At 59.1% G+C, this 14,705-nt stretch overlaps 1 protein-coding gene across 3 annotated transcripts; it reads right to left on the reverse strand.

Moving 5' to 3' along the window:
* COX4I2 (cytochrome c oxidase subunit 4I2) lies at window positions 1–7,450 on the reverse strand. Of its 3 annotated transcripts, none has more exons than XM_002710853.6 (5): window positions 7,329–7,438; window positions 6,344–6,425; window positions 4,998–5,162; window positions 2,619–2,750; window positions 1–219 (listed from the first exon to the last, which is right to left on the reverse strand). In XM_002710853.6, the coding sequence occupies exons 2-5, from the start codon at window positions 6,423–6,425 to the stop codon at window positions 83–85; spliced, it is 516 nt and encodes a 171-aa protein (XP_002710899.1). In that variant the 5' UTR covers window positions 7,329–7,438; the 3' UTR covers window positions 1–82. The 3 variants fall into 3 exon arrangements, with proteins under 3 accessions (XP_002710899.1, XP_089163347.1, XP_089163346.1); XM_089307220.1 differs by lacking the exon at window positions 1–219 and adding an exon at window positions 934–1,603 and having other exon boundaries at window positions 7,329–7,435; XM_089307221.1 differs by lacking the exon at window positions 2,619–2,750 and having other exon boundaries at window positions 7,329–7,450.
* Between the last annotated feature and the right edge of the window lie 7,255 nt (window positions 7,451–14,705).

Raw genomic sequence — 14,705 nt, forward strand, 5'->3', positions numbered from 1 at the left:
TTGAAAGCAGATAGGACAGCGAGCTTTATTGGGGTGGGGGCCTGGGGAAGCGGGCCGGGGGAGCCGCTGACGGGGCTCCAGGTCACTTCTTCCACTGCTTCTTCTCGTAGTCCCAGCGGGCGGCCAGGCCCTGCACAGGGTTGCCCTTCATGTCCAGGACGCGTTGCAGCTGCCGGGCCTTCCACTCGTCGGTCAGCGTGATGGGCTTCTCCGGGAACACTGCAGGGGCGCAGGACGGGGCACCTGCCAGGCCCTCCCCACGCCCGCCACCCTGGCCAGCCCGCCAGACTCTCCTGACGTAGCGCCGGGGGACTTCTGGGCTCTTGCTGCTTTCTTTTAAAGATTTATTGAGGGGCTGGCGCTGTGGCTTAGCGGGTGAGGCTGCCAGCTGTGGCGCCAGTATCCCATATGGGCGCCAGTTTGAGTCCCGGCTGCTCCACTTCCCATCCAGCTCCCTGCTATGGCCTGGGAAAGCAGTAGAAGATGGCCCAAGTGCTTGGGCCCCTGCATCCTCATGGGAGACCTGGAGGAAGCTCCTGGCTCCTCGCTTCAGATCTGCCCAGCTCCAGCCGTTGCGGCCATTTTGGGAGTGAACTGGGGGTGGAAGACCTCTTTGTCTCTCCCTCTCTCTGTGATTCTGCCTTTCAAATGGCTAAATCTTTAGGGGGGAAATTTTTTTATTTATTTGAAAGGTAGAGTGACAGAGGGAGGGAGAGAGAGAGAGAGAGAGAGGTCTTTCATCTGCTGGCTCACTCTCTAAATGGCCACAAGGCTGCAGCTGAGCCAGGCTGAAGCCAAATGACAGGAACGCCAACAGGGTCTCCCACATGGGTGCAGGGGCCCAAGCACCTGGGCCATCTTCCGCTGCTTTCCCAGGTGCATTAGCAGAGAGCTGGATCAGAGGTGGAGCAGCCGGGACTCCCATATGGATGCTGCTGTCCCAAGAGGCGACTTCACCTGTTGCACCACGGCGCTGACCCCTGACCTCTGGGTTCTGCCCCCAGCATTGCCCAGGACTCACGGTGGGAACTGGGCTTCCCCGCTCTGGGCCTCAGCCCCGTCACCTGCTTCTGCGGCCAGTTGTAACAAGCACTGGCTTGAAGATAGGCTGGATCTCAATCCCATCTCCACTCCTCCCTTGATGTGTGACCTCCCTCCTCTGAGCCTCCATCTCCACCCGTTAGGGTTGTGGGGCTCGAGCAGGCCAGCACTGTGACGCTGCCAGCACGATGCTGGGAGACACAAGGTGTCCACCACGACCACAGGGACGGATTTGCCCTCGCTGGGAAGAGCCTAGGTGAGGGGTCCCTTTAGTCTCCTAGGGCGTGGAGGAAAGGGGGTAGGCAGGGGGTGTGCACGTTCACACTGGGGCCTGCATCTTGGCACAGGGGACAGGCCGCAGCTTGCACGCCACATCAACCGCCCACACTGGAGTCTTGGCTGCTCTGCTGGCCTCTGACCCAGCTCCCTGCTTGTGTGCCTGGGAAGGCAGTGGCAGTGGAGGACGGCCCAAGTGCTCAGGCCCCTGCACCCGTGTGGGAGACCCGGATGGAGCTCCTGGCACCTGGCTTCAGCATGGCCCAGCCCTGGCTGTTTCAGGCATCTGGAAAATGAAGCAGCAGATGGATGCTCGCTCGCTCTCTCGCTTCTGCTCTCTCTCTCTCTCTTGCTCTCTCTGCCTTTCAAGTAAGTGAAAATAAATAACAAATACATTTTTAATCTGGGGAGGGCAATACTTAGCCCAAAGGCCGAAGCACTGGTGGAGGCACTTTAAGTACCTTGATGTGAGCATCAGGAAAGGCCCTGAGCGCTCCCAGCACCACCTGGGGCTTGCTCCCTGGCCACCTGCCATGGCCGCCTGTCTGTCTGGCCTCTGTCCCGGTGCTCTGCGTGGGCAGGAAGGGAAGGATCTTCACAGGCACTGACCCTGCGCTCCCCAGGGAAGGGCCCTCACTCTTCTGCGGAAAGCACAGGAGGGCAGCAGAGTGACGTCGGCTGCACCAGATACAGCCGGCTCTTTCCCCCCAGAGCAGGGCTCCCGACCGGTCACCCCCAGCGGAGGGCTGCCCCCAGGGTCTGCCCCAGGAACCCGGCAGCGTGGGGCCAAGACTCTGCATCTCGGTGCCACTTTTCATCCCGGATGGCACTGGAGAAGCACTCGTCTGGGTCAAGAAAAGTTCGGTGGGGAGGCGGCAGGTCCTGGGGTCTTGGGACCGCACTGCTCTGCATGGGAGTGCCTGCTTCCGGTCCTGGCTGCTCTGTGTCCCACCCAGCTCCTTGCTAACGTGCCTGGGGAGGCAGCGGAGGATGGCCCAAGTGCCTGACCTGCATGGAGTTCCTGGTTCCTGGCTTTGGCCTGGCTCAGCCCTGTCCAGCAGTGGTTATTGGGGAGAGAACCAGCAGATGAGACTCTGCGCTCAGCACCCTCATTTGTGACTGTGTACCAAGCACTGGCTCGCTCTCATTAAATGCTCACACGTTACTATTCCCATTCCACAGATGAGGAAACTGAGGCCCAGAGAGCTGGACTCCCTCCATGGGAGCCAAGCAGCCGCACTCTGCCCTCCGTCCTACACTCCTTGGGGAGTTCTGCAGCCAGGGGCTGTGTCGCCACTCACCGTAGACTCGCTGCCACCAAATCAGCAGGGCCGTGAATCCGAAGAAGAAGAAGACAGAGCCCATCACGGTCTTCCACTCGTTGGAGCGCCTGTTCATCTCGGCGAAGCTCTCCCGGTACTGCAGCCGGTACACTGGGGGCGGGGCAGGCGGGGCGGGGCCTCAGGCGGGGCCCCGCCCCGGCCCGGCCTGCGGATGCTCTCCCTTCAGCAGATTCGGACTGAGCAGGTAAGGTCGGGAAACGCTGACTGCAGCCAGGGCCGAGCGGAAATTCCTGACCCGGTGGAGTTGTTTGTTTGTTTGTTTGTTTTTGTTTTTAATTAATTGATTTAAAAGGGAAAGAGAGAGACCTTCCATCTGCTGGCCATAACAACTGGGGCTGGGAAAGGCTGAAGCCAGGAGCCAGACACTCCCCCTGGGTCTCCCACATGCACCGCAGGGGCTCAAGTATTTGAGGCGACCTCTGCTGCTTCCCAGGCGCATTAGAGGCGGGCTGGGTGGGAAGCGGAGCAGCCGGGACTTGAACCGGCGCTCCTATAGGGGATGAGGGCATCCAAGGCAGCGGCTTAGCCCGCTGCAGCACAGCACCCACCCCTCTTGCAGAGCTGAGAGGAGGGGACTGACTGGCCAATGCCTCACACCAGCTGTGGGCAGGGCTACTTCAGTTAGTGTGGCCAGAGGAGCTGACGGAACTGAGGCTTGGAAAGTCAAAGGGAGAAAGTCGGGTGAAACTGGAAGGCAGTGCAAAGGCCCTGGGGCAGGAAGTGTGGTGGGGTGACAGGAAGACCAGGGTGACAGGAGTGGAATGATCAAAACAGAGAGAGTGTAGCCAAGGGGGAGTCAGCAGGAGCCTGATCCACAGGCTGCCCCTGCCTCGGGGGGAGCACTGGGTTTCCTTCTAACTGAATTGCGGAGGCTGGATTTTAGGCCAGGAAGCAATAGGACTGTGCTTTTCTTTCCTTCGAAATTTCATCAGTTTCCTGCCTGATCTCTGCTTCCCTCACACTAAGTAGATATTTTTATTCATCTATTTCTAAAAAATATTAATTTTTTATCCTTGCAAAGCAGAGTGACAGAGGGAGACAGAGAGAAATTGTCCATCCACTGGTTCACTCCCTACTTGCCTGCAGCAGCCAGGGCTGGGCCAGGCTGAAGCCAGGAGCCCCATCCCGGTCGCCCAGGGAGGTGGCAGGGACCCGAGCACTTGGGCCATCCTCCACTGCCGCCCAGGGTGCGCTGGCGGGGTCAGAGGCAGAGGAGCTGAGACCCCAGCAGGTCCTCATGCAGAATGTGGGCGTCGCAAGCCGTGCAGGGGAACCCCCACCGAGCCACCAGGCCTGTCCCCTTTCAGCTGGTCTATACACGGACTGCTTGTCTTTCTTACTCCAGGCATCGAAGCCAGGCACTCTGACAGGGTCGTGAGCATCTTAACTGCTAGGCTCAGTGCTCGCCCGCGTGGTTTGAAACACGTTACCTGGAGCAGGTGTTTGGCCCATGGTTAAGATGCCCGTGTCCCGCACCCCGCTCCTGACCCCAGCTTCCTGCTAACGAACACCCTGGGGTTCAGGTCATCAGCTCCCTGCCACCCACGTGGGAGACCTGGGTTGAGCTCCTGGCTCCTGGCTCCAGCCCAGCCCAGCCCTGGCCTCTGTGGGCATCTCAGGAGTGAAGCGGCAGATGGGAGTCGTCTCTCTGCCTCTCAAACAAGAGCTTCATAGTGGAGGGCCTGGGCTGCAGCTCTGGCTCCTGGCTCCAGCTTCCTGCCGACAGACCCTGGGAGGCGGCAGAGAGACTCAAACGACCGGGCTCCCGCCACTCACGGGGAAGAGCAGGGCAGCACTCCCAGCCCTGGGTGTGGAGGGCATCTGGGGAGCGAACCAGCATCTGGGAGGACCCCCTCATGTTTAAGTAAATACCTCAGTGGTGAGGGATCCCCCCCACACTCGCTCACAGTCCTCCCCACTCTGCTCCCAGGACCTGGGTGCGTCCTCTATGCCAGCTGGAAGGTGCCCTCCTCTGGGAGGCCCACCAGGATTCCACCTTCCCTTTGGGCCCTCATAGTCCCTTGAGCACAGCTCACCCTAGCCACATGGGCTGCATCACAGTTTCTGCTGGGGTCTGTGTACATTTCCCCTGCTGGACTGGGAGCACACCAAGGGCAAGCACCCTCCGGGGGGTCCCCTTGGTGTCCCTGGGCAGCGCGTAGCATCAGGCTGTGCACATTGGGTTGGGTGGGTGAAAGAATGAATGAACAAGGAAAGACCGCTCCCCACCCCACCGCCAGGGGCACGTTCGGATGTCTGGGGGCTGCTGGCGCTCTCGGGGCCTCCCTTGCCAGGTCCCCCGGGCCACGCCCCCCAGCAGCCCCGCCCCAGACCTACAGGCCACCTTCTCGGCGGGGCTCAGCTGGGTCCAGCTGCCCTTCTCCTTCTCCTTCAGGGCCCGCTGCTCGGCGGTGAGCTCCGTGCAGAACGGCTCGTCCGGCATGGGGTAGGAGCGCTGGGCATAGCAGTTGGTGTACGGCGGCATCCTGCCCTCGCTGCGGGCTGCGGGCACAAGGCGGGGAGCTGGACCACGCTGCCTGCGGGGGTCCTGCGTCTACCATAGGTCAGTAAGAGCGCTGCCTCTGTGGAGTGCCGGCTGTGTACCAGGGGCCAGGCTGAAGCCTGAAGCTCAGGCGGCTCCGTGGCTCAGAGCCCGGGGATGCTGCTACCTCTGTGGTACAGGCAAAGACCGGCGGCGGCTCTGCGATTTGCTGAAGTCATGGAGCAGGAGGGACCTGGGCTACCCTTCAGCCCCACGTTCCCTGGGAAGGTCTGAGGTCAGCAGTTCGGCAGGCAGACAGCTGCTGGGCAAAGGGGCAGCCACCAAGAGGCCAGATGTGAAACGGCCCGAGAGCTGCCATGCCCTCTGCGCGTGTCCTTGCCAGGGCTCCAGGGCCCGGCTCTGCAGTCGGTGGGGCCTGAACTCCGTTCTACCCCACTCACTTCCAACAAGCCCCTTTACCTTGCTGTGCCTCAGCGTTCCCATCTGGAAAGTGGGCGTAACCAGAGCACCCACCTCGTACGCTAGTGGGGAGCTTGGCACGGACGTCTGGCACGGAGGGTTCCCGGTGTGTGTCCAGGGGGCTGAGAATCAAGCTGGGCACCAAGGAGGGTCTCATCAAAGCTCCCCCATTCGGACACCAGAGTAGCCAATTAAGAGGGCTCCCTACCACCTCTCGAAGACAGTGCTGCAACTGCCTTGGCCAAAGAGCCCCGCCTCTTCTGATAGCTAGACCCCTCCCCCGGGCCTCAGTTTGCCCACCTGAGAAGTGGAGCTAACACAGCAGCCACTTCACATGGTCATTGTGAAGTCTAAATGTGTTAATGTAGGCGAAACGTTTATCACCGCGTGTGGGACACAGGAAATAGAATGTGTTCTCCTGGGGGCCAGGGAGGCCCTTCTGCTGTTTGGCTGAAGTCTCTCCTGCTTTTAGGCCTCTTCCTTCTGACTGCCAGTGATAGCAGATGCAAAAGGAAACGGCAGGGTCCAGGTCTGCAGCCGTCTCCACCCCAGGACACAAAGGTCTTAGGGGCCTGAGGTTTGGAGGCTGGGGACGGCTCGCCCCGTGGGCTCAGTTTAGAGAGACTTGGCTCAAGACCGAGGAATGGGATCACGAGAGGCCCAGGGCAGCCTGGGAGGGCCAGCTCCGAGCTCGGCTGGGAAGGGAGGGCTCAGGTCTCACCTGCGTCTCCTGGGCTGTGTGCGCCTCGGGCTCCGAGCCCCCCTGTTCGCAGCACGAAGCTCCAGGCAGCTCTGGAGAGCATCTGGGGTGGAGGCGGGGAGTGGGGAGGGGTCAGTCTGCCGGCTCAGGCAGCTGGGGGCTGAGAAGCCCTCTTTTGCTGGAGCGATGGCCGGGGATCGGGGGTGGGGGGTCCCAGGGCTCCAACTCACTCTCCTGCCCCGGCCCCTCCCACTCAGTCTGACATCCCCAAGGGGGCACAGGGAGGCCCTAGACATTTGGAGCTCCCTCCTGGGACCTGAGTCATCCAAGAAGTGGGAGGAGGCCCAACTCTTGGGTCAGGGTTGGAGCAGTTTGGGGCTGGGGCCTTGGCTCTGGGCTCGCCCTGGTTCAGCCTGGCCAGGAGACTGGGTGGAGGGAGCAGGTCTGAGGCCGCCTTCCCCACAGGGCCATCTGTGCAGATGGTGGCCTCCCACCCCTTCCCCCCTAATTGGCTGCCTACGTGCAGGCAGAGCAGTTCTGTTTTCCTAGGGAGGGAGGCGAGCTGGGCCCAGCCCCCAGCCCCTTGGGGGAGACTCAGGACCCCCATCCCATGCTGGGAGAGAATGGCTTTAGAAGATCAGGACCAAACTGGGTAACCAGGACAGGGTGGGGGGTGGGGGTGGGGGGACAGCACATCTGGGGAGAGAGAGACCCTCCCACTGAGGGACTGCAGAGGAGGAGGGGGCACCCCATCTGTGACAAGTGGGAGGGACACCCCCACATGTGGGAAGGAGAGGGTCCCCGTCCCTGCTGAGGATGGGAGAATCCCACAAGTGGGGAGAGGGAGGAGAGGTGATGGCGATTTGGGGGAAAGAGACGCCACCCCCAAAGCAGACACAGGACTACTGCCAAGAAGCGCTCAGCTCCCATCTCTCAGCACCCCCACCCCTCCTCCTTGGTGAGGGCCAGGGCGGAGGTCCAAGCCGCCCGACAGACACCTACTCACCTCGGTGGCTGGCGGCAGCAGGAGCGCGACCCGGCTCTGCCCAGCAAGGATTGCTGAGAAGCGCCCAGAGCGCGGGCGCCCGCCCCCAGGCCCGCCCCCAGCCCTCCCCAAGGCCAAGGCCGCGTGGGAACGTCCTGCTCAGCCCAGCGTGGGAGCGCGCGTCCCTTGTCCCTGGGGGACTCCCTGGCGCATCCGCCTCCATCTGCCCACCACCGGGCCCCTGTCCTTAGAGCTTGCTCGCCCTTGATGCGGGGAGTCCTGAACGCGAGTTCTCCAGGCTCTGCACCTGTGCTCAGTGCGGTCCGCATGCCTGGAATGCGCACGGGGCCTTTGCAGATAGAAGCCTCCTCCTCCCGGAAGCCTTCAGCGGCTGGCACCTAGGAGCTGGCCTGTGCAGGACCCCTTGTCCACAGCACTGCACCCAGGGGAGGTGGTGACAAAGCTGCCTCTGGGTTTGCGTCCTGGCTGTGTGACTTTCAACAAATGCTCTGCCCTCTCTGAGCTCCTGCTCCCTGTGAAACTGGGCTGGTGGTAGGTCCTACCTCCCGCAATGAAAACAGAAAAGCCTCAGGCAAATGGATTCAGGGATTATTTACTAAGGGGCGGGTGCGGGGTGCACAGGCATCCCCCGTGAGCACAGATTGGAGTCCTGGCTGCTCGGCTTCCCACCCAGCTCCCGCTAATGTGCCTGCGAAGGCAGCGGAGGACGGCCCAAGTGCTTGCCCCACTGCTGCCCACACGGGAGGCCTGGAGGGAGTTCCTGGTTCTGGGTTTCAGCCTGGCCCAGCACTGGCTGTTTCGGCCATTTGGGGAGTGACCCAGCAAATGGAAGCTCCCTCTCTCTCTGTCTCTCTCTCCTTCTCAAGTAAATAAAAATAAATCTTTAAAACAAAAAGAATGACTTAAGATCTCTTCCCACTGGCATTACTGTGTGTCGTGTTTACCAGATTCAGTGCCGGAGGACGTGCGGCCAAACATGCCCAGATACTGCCCCTGCTCTGGCAGGGGGCCGAGCCCAGCTTCCGGCAGAGGGGAAGGCCTGTGCAAAGGCCCCGAGGTAGGGAAACCTAGGTTGAGGTCGAAGAACAGAAGGCAGACCATCTTGGCCAGAGCAGTGGACAAGAGGGGGCCAAATGAGGGGGGAGTAGGCTGGAGCCCCACGCAGGGCCTCACAAGCCCTGGCAAGGGTCTTGGATTTATTCCAAACATGGGAGGCCACCAGGGTGAGAAGGGGGCAGCATGGTGACCCGGAGCAGAGCACGAGCCCAGAAAATGCGGCCTGGGATTGCTCAGGTACTACTGATGGTGAGGACTGTGGGCTGCTCTGTGGCCTGGCAACCACGGCTTTCCGGATCTCCCAGTTCTAGGCCCATGAGGTCTGCCCAGCCCCCAGCCACCAGGGTTCCCAGTGAGGCCATAGAGAGCTGCTCTGGCCAGTTTCTGAAGAGAGGTGGCTTAGTCCTGGGGGGCAGACGAGCCTAGAGAGGCAGGCACTAGCTAGGGGGAGTTTGCAGTGGGCAGGATGCCCATCACCTCCATTCTGGTCAAGACCGACCCCCGCCCAATTCCAGGGCCTGCCATGCAGGGGCCAGCGCCCTCTGGTGGTCACTCCTGGGAGCCAACGCACCCCCTTCCCCAAACCAAGGCACAGGAATTCCAGAGTGAAGAGACCCAGAGAGGCCAGTGGAGCCACCACCTGCGACAACGGCATCCCAAATGTGCACCGGTTCGAATCCCAGCTGCTCTATTTCTGATCTAGCTTCTTGATGATGTGCTGAGAAAGCAGTAGAAGATGGCCCAAGTCCTTGGGCCCCTGCACCCATGTGGGAGACCGGGAGGAAGCTCCTGGCTCCTGGCTTTGGTCTGGCCCAGCCCCAGCTGTTGTGGCCATTTGGGGAGTGAATCAGCAGATGGAAGACCTCTCTCTCTCTCTCTCTCTGTAGCTTTCCCTCTCTCTTTCTCTACGGCTCTTTCAAATAAATATTTTAAAAAAGAGAGAGACCCCAATGATGCTGTGGCCCTGGGGGCCTCTTGGATGCCGAGCGGGGTGTCGTGTAGCACAGCCCTGTGGACAAGGCCAGAGGAAGACCCTCCTTCAGTCATTCCAGAGAAGAGCCCACCCAGGATGGACAGATGGTGGCTGCACCTGTGAGCTGGCTCCATGGCGGCCACGGGGCAGCTGAGCGGCACCATTTCTGGGCCTTGGTTTCCCCATCTCTTAGGGACCTCCCAAGTGAAGGCATCCTGGGAACGCGGCCCTCTGTCCCACCCTGCCCTTTCCTGCCCCCGCCCCCGCTCCCACCCCCGTGGGAACTCCAGGCTCCAGATGTGAGTGACGCTGTGATGAGGACCATCTGTGGGGGACGCCTGCTCCAGGGCTCAGGGTAGTGGCGGGCAGGCCCCGGGGCAGCTCGAGCTCCACACGCGGCAGCGCTGTCACCTGCGGGGTGACCGCCCAGAGGCCCTGCACCTGAAAACAGGTGGCCTCTCCCATAAAGCAGGTGACTCAGGGACCCAGGAGGTGGGGAAGAGTCTTCCCCCAGAACCCTGGAGGGCACAAGAGCAGAGGGAACCCTGGCATGGCCCCTACAGACCCAGCCCCCCAGGGAGGCCCCACAGAAACGGGCGGCTTGCACTCATTGCTTCAGCTCCAGGAAGCCCCAGAGTCAGCCCAAAAAAAAAAAAAGGCCTGAGCCACCGCCTGTCAACATGACCCCCGCCCAGGCTGGTGGTCCCCAGGGGATACTGAGGACAGGGTGGTGAGAATAGGAAAAGGCATCAAATATCGGGGTCAGCAGTCCTCAAAATGCTGCTTGGGTGTCCCTCCCCTGTGGGCGTTCCTGGGTTTGAATCGTGGCCCTGTTTGGCTCAGAGCCCCGGCTCCTGCCACCTACCTAGGAGACCTAGACTGGGTTCTGGGTTCTTGCAGGCATTTGGGGAGTGCACCAGCCGATGAACAATCGTCTGTCTTTATCTCTGTCTTGCAAACAAAATGAAAAAAAATTTTTTAAATATGGGGAAAAAATTAACCATGTCGTGAACACGGGCCCCTGGTGCCTCGGGAGTCTTGGCAGGCCCTTGAATTTAGGGAGGAGCTGGAGTTTAGAGGACAGAATCCAGGAACACACCGAAGGCCAGGGCGAGGCTGAAGCCGGTAGAGCCGACCCCGAGGGGCGGGGACTGAACCGCAGGGGTGGGGCTGGGGGACGGCAGGGAGCGCCAGGGGGCGGGGCCGACGGACCGAGCGGTGAGGTTCGGAGCGGGCCGGGGCTTGTCCCTCAGCAGCTGGAACAGCTTTGGGATTCTGCAACGCTGAGGCCTGCAGGTGCATGGCGCGGGACCTGGCTGGGTCAGCACCACCGACCCCAACCAGGACTGCTGCGGGCCAGCCAACAGGGAGAGACCGGCGTCCTGGCCCAGGGCATGGCCTCGTGGACACCCTGGGCGGGATTGCGCCGGCCGTGGGAAGGGCGGGACGAGAGACCGCTTTCGGGCCAGGCTGAGCTCTCCGTTCCTGATTTCGAGTTTAATTCCGTTGTGATCCAAGAACATATCTCTTAACTTTAAACTTTTTATTGTTATTAAGTTTAAAGAAAAATTATTTCGGGCCGGCGCCGCGGCTCACTAGGCTAATCCTCCGCCTAGCGGCGCCGGCACACCGGGTTCTAGTCCCGGTCGGGGCGCCGGATTCTGTCCCGGTTGCCCCTCTTCCAGGCCAGCCCTCTGCTGTGGCCAGGGAGTGCAGTGGAGGATGGCCCAAGTCCTTGGGCCCTGCACCCCATGGGAGACCAGGAGAAGCACCTGGCTCCTGCCATTGGATCAGTGCGGTGCGCCGGCCGCGGCGGCCATTGGAGGGTGAACCAACGGCAAAGGAAGACCTTTCTCTCTGTCTCTCTCTCTCACTGTCCACTCTGCCTGTCCAAAAAAAAAAAAAAAAAAAAAAAAAAAGAAAAGAAAAAAGAAAAATTATTTCAGAGAGAGAAGAGATAGAACCCCCCTTCGCTGGTTCATTTCTCAAATGCCCTCAATGGCTGGGGGCGGGGAACTCAACCTCCCACGTGGGTATCAGGAACCCAACTAACCACTTAAACCATGTCACTGCCTGCCGGGGTCTGCACTAGCAGGAAGCTGGAGTCAAGAGTGGAGGTGGGAATGGAACCCAGGCGCTCCCTTTGGAATGTAAGGGTCTCAACTGCTGGGCCAACCGGTGGCCCCATAATTTTTATTTTTTATTTTTATTTATTTATTTTTTTGGACAGGCAGAGTGGACAGTGAGAGAGAGAGAGAGAGAGAAAGGTCTTCCTTTGCCGTTGGTTCATCCCCCAATGGCCGCCGTGGCTGGTGCGCTGCGGCAGGCGCACCGCGCTGATCCGATGGCAGGAGCCAGGTGCTTCTCCTGGTCTCCCATGGGGTGCAGGGCCCAAGCACTTGGGCCATCCTCCACTGCACTCCTGGCCACAGCAGAGAGCTGGCCTGGAAGAGGGGCAACCGGGACAGAACTGGCGCCCTGACCGGGACTAGAACCCTGTGTGCCGACGCTGCAAGGCGGAGGATTAGCCTATTGAGCCACGGCACCGGCCCCCATAAATTTTTAAACATCTGTTACGCGTCAAAGGTCTAAAGTCAGCCTAGTGGATGTTCCCTGGGCACTGGTAGGTGGGGCTCTCTGTAAGCATCCACTGGGCAAATTGGTTGTTGATGTTGTCCAGGTGTTTCTGATCCTTGCTGGTTTTCTGTTGTTTTAAGATTTTTTTTTTAAAGATTTATTTATCTATTTATTTGAAAGTCAGAATTACACAGAGAGGGGAGAGGCAGAGAGAGAAAGAGAGAGGTCTTCTGTTCGGTGGTTCACTCCCCAGATGGCTGCAATGGCTGGAGCTGCGCCGATCTGAAGCCAGGAGTCAGGAGCTTCCTCCGGGTCTCCCACGCGGGTGCAAAGGCCCAAGCACTTGGGCCATCCTCCACTGCTTTCCCAGGCCATAGCAGGGAGCTAGATTGGAAGTGGAACAGCTGGGACTAGAACTGGCACCCAGGCACTTCAGGCCAGGGCGTTAACCCACTGCACCACAGCGCCAGCCGCGTTTTTTTAAGATTTATTTATTTATTTGAAAGGCAGAGTTACAGAGAGAGGAGAGATAGATCTTGCCTCCTCTGTTCCAAACAGTGTAACAACTAGGGCTGGGCTAGGCCCAGCCAGGAGCCAGGAGCCAGGAGCCAGGACCTTATCCAGGTTCTCCCACATGGGTGCAGGGGCCCAAGCACTTGGGCCATCCTCCACTGCTTTCCCAGGCCACCAGCAAGGAGCCAGATTGGAAGTGGAGCAGCCGGACAGGAACTGGTGACCACATGGGGTGCGGCTTAACCTGCTGCACCACAATGCTGGCCCTGGCTGTGGTTTTAACACCAGTTTCATTTTCTCGGGCCCGCCTCCCTCTCTGGATGTGTCCCACGTGTGCACACCTTGCTGTTGAGCCAGGACCGGAGTTGACTCACACATAGAGATGGGCAGGCTCTGCACCCACTCTCTCCACTCTAGAATTGTCTCTCTGCTCTCTGGCCTCCGGGGGCCCCATGCTTCTGGTCTTCTTGTCTGAAATAGGGAGTTCTCCCCAGCACCGTTCACAGCTCCCATCAGTTGGATCTCTCTTCCAGGTGCATTGCTCCGGGTGAAAGGGACCGGGGCTGCGGAGCACTCTGGGGCCCGGGTGCTGCTCGGGGGCTGCTCTCCCACGCCAGCCCCCTCCCCTGGCTCCCTCCCCCGCAGCCTCCCACTGCTCCCACGGCGAGACTGCAGCCGGCGCTCAGCGGAGCCCACATCCTCCCTTCTCTCCTGCTTTTCATATTCCTTTTCCTTTGAGATAATTTTAGTCACACAAGAATTATAAAAATAGTACAGAGAATTCCTGTCCGCCTTCACTCAGCCTCCGCTTTGTTAACCTCTTACATAATGAGGGATCACTCAGAAAAACCAAGCCAACCTTGGTATTTTTTTTTTGAAAGATTTATTTATTTATCTGAAAACCAGAGTTACAGAGAGGGTGAGAGAGAGAGAGAGAGAGCGAGCGAGCAAGCTTCCATCTGCTGGTTCACTCCCCAGATGACTGTAAGTTTTCCTTCCAATCAAATGGAGGTGGTGCCTAATCGGGGAAGTGTCCCTGGAGCAGTGACCTACCCAGGCACCTGGGTCCATCGGCACCACAAGTGACAGTGACCTCCGTTACTCGTCCAAGGCAGGATTTGCTGAACTTCACTGGTCTACTCTTTGTGTTAAATATGCTAAGAGAGATGCTTTGTCTTTTTGTCTTTTTTTTTTTTTAAGGGAGATACTTTGAAACTATGAAAATATCCTGCTTAACCCATTGAATTGAGCAGTTGTTAACAAGTTCATGAATCGTTATCATTATAATCACTTTTTTTTTTTGACAGGCAGAGTGGACAGTGAGAGAAAGAGACAGAGAGAAAGGTCTTCCTTTTTTCCGTTGGTGCTTAGTAAGTCATTAAGTCACCACCTGGGATGCCAGCATCCCATATTAGAGCTTTGGTTCAAGTCCAGGCTGCTCCACTTCTGATCCAGCTTCCTGCTAATGCACCTGGGAAGGCAACAGAAGATGGTCCAAGTGCTTGGGGTCCCTGTCACCCAGGTGGGAGACCTCGATGGAGTTCCTGGCTCCTGACTTCAGCCTGGCCCAGCCCCACCCACTGTGGCCATTTGGGGAACGAACCAGTGGATGGATGAGCTCCCTTGCACTCTCTCCCTCTCCCTGTCCCTGTCACTGTGCATTTCAAATGAAAATAAAATAAATATTTGAAAAGCCATAGTGCTTATAATGAACAATAGTGACTTGGATCCAGAACCCTGAGCCCAGAGCTAGCTCTCCTTGGAGCCTCAGGCCTCTCAGGGATAATTACAGACCTGACCTCACTGAGGGGGGTGCTGAAAGGAGATACTGGGAAGCAGGCATTCGCCCAGCCCAGCCATTACAGCACCCACATCCCACAGCAGGGTGCCTGGTCCCAGCTGCCTGCAGTGCAAACCCTGGGAGGCCATGACGATGGCTCTAGTAATTGGGAGACCTGGACTGAGTATCCTGGCCCAGCTCTGGCTGTGGGGACATTCAGGAAGTGAACTGGCAGCAGCGAACACACACACACACACACACAGCCTCTCAAATAAATAAAAATAGCTTTAAAATATAAAAGGAAGTGAGATACTGGCAAGAAAACTGGCAGCACAGGCCTGACACAGCAGGTGTCCTGGGAGGGGCTGTCACTGCCAGGAGCCTGTGTGCAGGCTGGGAGGGGACTGGGTGGGGCGTTGCCCTCTGGGCACTGGGTAGAAGCACCCTTAAAGGAATCCCTGCAGTTGTCTGTGATTAA

This window comes from Oryctolagus cuniculus, chromosome 11 (genome assembly GCF_051225735.1).
Source record: "Oryctolagus cuniculus isolate XC-2025 breed Fujian yellow rabbit chromosome 11, ASM5122573v1, whole genome shotgun sequence".
Taxonomy (NCBI): Eukaryota; Metazoa; Chordata; class Mammalia; order Lagomorpha; family Leporidae; genus Oryctolagus; species Oryctolagus cuniculus.